The 4750-nt window shown below is 43.7% G+C and overlaps 1 protein-coding gene across 1 annotated transcript; it reads right to left on the bottom strand.

Moving 5' to 3' along the window:
- Positions 1-1466: 1466 nt before the first annotated feature.
- Positions 1467-2795, bottom strand: LOC142218123 (DNA damage-regulated autophagy modulator protein 1-like). Its single transcript, XM_075286601.1, has 4 exons — positions 2677-2795; positions 2305-2372; positions 1986-2128; positions 1467-1734 (listed from the first exon to the last, which is right to left on the bottom strand). Exons 1-4 carry the CDS (start codon positions 2793-2795, stop codon positions 1546-1548), a joined length of 519 nt encoding a protein of 172 aa, XP_075142702.1. The 3' UTR covers positions 1467-1545.
- Positions 2796-4750: the final 1955 nt, after the last annotated feature.

Genomic DNA, 4750 nt, shown 5'->3' with positions numbered 1-4750 from the left:
TGGAGCACACGAGACCCTCACTCATCATCTACTCACCTGGAAATCTGTATAGTTGGTGACTTGGTACAACGTCAGGAAGGTGAATGCAGCATACTCGGCTACCATGCCTAACTTGTAGAAGATCTGCAGAAGATAGAAGACAAAAGAGAGGATGTTAGTGCCCGGCTGTGCTGACCATGGATCTGGTCTGGAGTGAGGTGGAGGATGACATGACCAACAAGAGTTTCTATATTACACAGGACATGTGGATTACACAAGATGGAGAACAGTGACATGAACTCACCTCAGAACAGGGACCGGGACATATCTGTATATAACCACCGATCATCCCTACAGCAACTGGAAGGACGTGTTAAGGAAAAGTAACAGAATCCTATAATTCTAATGTTTCCTATACTATCATATCAGTGGCGTAACTAGGAATAGCGGGGCCCCGTGGCAAACTTTTGACATGAGGCCCATCTTCCCGACCGACACCAACGACTTCGACCAACCAAACCCCCGCATTCCTGCGCGCTATATTATGCCCCATAGTGGCCCGTGCACACAGTATTATGTCCCATAGTGGCCCCTGCACACAGTATTATGCCCCATAGTGGCCCCTGCACACAGTATTATCCCCCATATTGGCCCGTGCACACAGTATTATGTCCCATAGTGGCCCGTGCACACAGTATTATGCCCCATAGTGGCCCGTGCACACAGTATTATGTCCCTTAGTGGCCCCTGCACACAGTATTATGCCCCATAGTGGCCCCTGCACACAGTATTATCCCCCATATTGGCCCGTGCACACAGTATTATGTCCCATAGTGGCCCGTGCACACAGTATTATGTCCCATAGTGGCCCGTGCACACAGTATTATGCCCCATAGTGGCCCGTGCACACAGTATTATGCCCCATAGTGGCCCGTGCACACAGTATTATGTCCCTTAGTGGCCCCTGCACACAGTATTATGCCCCACTGTAGACACCCATGAACAATTACTATACTCTGGGGTCTTTTCAGACCCCAGAGTATAATAATTGGAGACCAAGAGGGGATACCAACATAAAAAACACTGTTATCTTCCTATCCCCAGCTCCACTGCAGTCCATCTTCAATGACGAATGGATGTCACATGACCTGGGACGCAGGCCCTGGTCATGTAGGCCCAAAGCCTGTCTGGAGTGCGGAGAGGTAAGTAACACTGTTTTTTCATGTTCCTTTACCTCTCCCGGGCCTCCGATCATTATATTCAGGGGTCTGAAAACCTCCCCGAGTATAATAATAGTGTTTGTGGGGCCGGTGGTGTCACTTACGGATTCCAGCCCCTGCCAGGATCGGTAAGTAAATAGGGCCTGTTACTCCAGCCGGTAATGGACTATTAAGAAAATAAAATGCAGCAGTAGCGGCTGTCTCCGGGCCCCTAATATCCCGGGCCCTGTGGCAGCCGCTACCCCGGTAGTTACGCCCCTGTATCATATCTAATCTATAAGGCAATGGAGTCACCAGGAGCAGATAGTCTCCAGTGAACCCAGCACACAACAGGTTAATGTACTAGTCAGCAATAAAGGATACAGATCAGCAGTATTACAATGGTGACCAAGGCTAATGCCAGCCTAAAGTGGCACATGCGCCGACTGCTGAAGGATCTTTTGTATAGGCATGCTGCTTGACACAGGTTGTACAAGGCACCAAAGACAAACGCCAATCCAGCGCCGATCCTGTGGGCTGTCGCACCGGTCTTCACCTAGAATGTAAAGAGAGATAGAAATGTCATCAATGAGCTTGTAATGGAGATCTGAGGTTGTAGAACAGCAGGGAGCGCAGGTGGAGAGTAATTATAATGGTACAATAATACATAAGGGGGCGCCATTACAATAAGTGGTTTATTGGGCACAATGGAAAAATAATAACCAGTGTACAGTATATACAGTATGACCCAAACATATATACTCTGGGGGGAAAGACCAAAAGGGTCCAAACATTGTAATAACTCACCGAAAATATGGCGTTAATGGCGGTACCAATACACACGGTCCATCCAATGACATATAGGACTCGCTGGAAGATTATATAACGCTTCTCCGATGGTTCACAGCGAAGGATCATGAACTTGTACTGGATGGAAGCGACACCAGCTCCTGGAATAGAGAATACAAGTTATTAGCTGCAGATTTCTATAGTAATAACCTAGTTATAATCTCCAGTGATGCTGAGTGTGAATAGTGACCAGGGATACCACGCCATCACTGAGCGCTGCAGCCGCTGATCTCTGCATGATGTTATTATATCCCTATAGGAAGCTACATCTACTTACCTATGATGGATGTGACCAAGAAGACGACCATGTAGACCACAGACTCCGGGAATGCTTTCCCCGTGTCACTGGGAAATAAAGCAGAATATTGGGAGTTATTAGGACACAAGTGGCAGAATTGTCTCATCTCATATATTGGTAAAACCCATTAACTACATTATTATTATTATTATTATTTCTCCTCCATTTGTAATATGACATTTCCAGCGTCTACATTGAGGTCGGTTCTATAGGTTTCTAGTCCTTGCGATGATTTCATCCATTATAAGATGGAGCTTATTAATAATCACTAATAATAATAATAATATTCCAGGAATATCTCTGATATTAATACAGTAATAATAATAATGATCTCGCCCCGTCCCCTCTTACCTGATGTATGGTCGTTTTTCATGGCCCAAGATCATCGTCAGGGCCACAAGGGCACAGAGGCCCAATAGTGACCATGTGACCCAAAGGAGAGGCATGAAAGCCAAACCCCGGATCTTCATGGTTGCAAATTGAAACAAATTTGCGCAAAGAAAAACAAAGATTTGCTGAGCAATAGCCTGCTATCTCTGTCGTATTCCTCTCTGTATTCACAGATAAGATGGCTGAGCTAATGTCAGACTGGGAAGTTATAGGCTTAGAACTTGATGATGTCATCATCAACCATTCTGACATCACGACATTCTAACATTGGGACATGCTTGAATCTGATTGGTACTGAGAACTGTGTGCTTGAATCTGATTGGTCCTCAGCATTTCTGCTTATAGATAATTTGCATATCAAACAAGAATATATCTGGCTTTTGTAGTGTAATATCTGCTGTTATTATATTCATATACAGGAATACATATATATATATATATATATATATATATATATATATATATATTACACAATAGTAATAAGAATACAATGTAGAAATCCATCATTAGACGCATTAATATATCTGCCACATTTTAAGACTGTCTAGTCTGAGTTTGCTGTAACTTTTAGACAGCATTAGTACATCCACCCTTTTATCTCAAATTTGGTCTCACTAGTTTTCTATACAGCAGATCACAATCTCTTTTCTACTGGTGCTTATATCTCCAGACAGTATTGGACTGGGATGTCTAGGGCTCACCAGTGGAATTGTTTCTAGGAGCACCTCTGCAGATCAGCTGTACTGACACAGTGCGGCTACAGGTAATAACTACCGGACCTCCACTGCCTATAAAACAACAATGGGGTCCCGTAGGGCCCGGGGTCCACCGGGGGATTCACTGGTCTACGGTAGGCTAGGTTTTCCCTGTCTCTATATATATATCCCAGCATCCTATTTGCTTTCCCTGCTGGCTGGCATCACTGCAGACTCATTTTTATCTCAGTCATCCTACTTCTTCTCTCCTGAAGTCCTAGATAACACAGAAATACCAGTATGACACCTACAAAGAGGATTACTTTTCGGATAGAATGTGGGTCAAAGGGTTCCTTACCTATGAGATAGGGTAAGAAGGGAAGGGACAGAGCACTGCTTTGGATACCAGCTTTGGATTACATGACCCATGAGTTATGATGTCAGAAGCCCTGAGTACATCAGCAGGTATCTTCCAGTCAATTACAACCCCTTTAAATCCACCAGCGTCTGCGAATGTATGCCGGCTCAGGTGACCCAAATATGCCTTTGCAAATCCTCATCTATGCACTTCTCGTGGCCCGATTATCACCTATTTGTCTCCAGAAGAACCTTTGAGGCCCCCTCAGGTTCCAGGGCCCAGTAGTGGCAGCTGTTATTGCACCACATAGAGTTAAATCCTTGCATACTGGGGTCATCTGATGGCCCCCCAACAATCATATTTATGGCCCACCCTAAAAAATAAATCCTGGCCAACCTCTGTAATGCTTTTTATAGTATCTGATTAGAGAAGAGCAGTTTCCTGTTACGGTAGCACTAGCCCACCAGGACCAAAGAGCAACCTCAGCAGCTTTTATTTGGTACAAATTACATTTGTGTTCCCTCCGCCGCAGTATTGGTTTACCAAACATAGAGGCCGAATTTCTTATTTTCCCTCCAAACAATAATGTTGTGTGAAGAAACAATGTCATAGCAAATACCACTTTATTTATACCATAAAATATAATCATAGGTCACAGCGACAAAAATAACTTCCCAATCTACCACATACTAAAAATATCGCCCAGACAAAACCCCAAAACAACAATAAGGCTTTCAGGATGTTTGTCATCTCATCGGTGGGTTTGATGTTAGCTAATACTTAATACACCATGTTACGTTATTTGTATACAGTGGTGTGCAAAAGTTTTAGGCAGGCGTGGAAAAAATGCTGCGCAGTATGAATGCTTTCAGAAATACAAGGGATAATGGTTTATATTTGTCAATAAACACAATAAAGTGAATGAAGAAAAATGTAAATCCCATCAATATTTGGTGTGACCTTGGTCTTCTATAATACATTG

The sequence above is a fragment of the Leptodactylus fuscus genome, chromosome 9 (genome assembly GCF_031893055.1).
Source record: "Leptodactylus fuscus isolate aLepFus1 chromosome 9, aLepFus1.hap2, whole genome shotgun sequence".
NCBI lineage: Eukaryota > Metazoa > Chordata > Amphibia > Anura > Leptodactylidae > Leptodactylus > Leptodactylus fuscus.
This window is presented reverse-complemented; position numbering and strand designations above follow the sequence as displayed.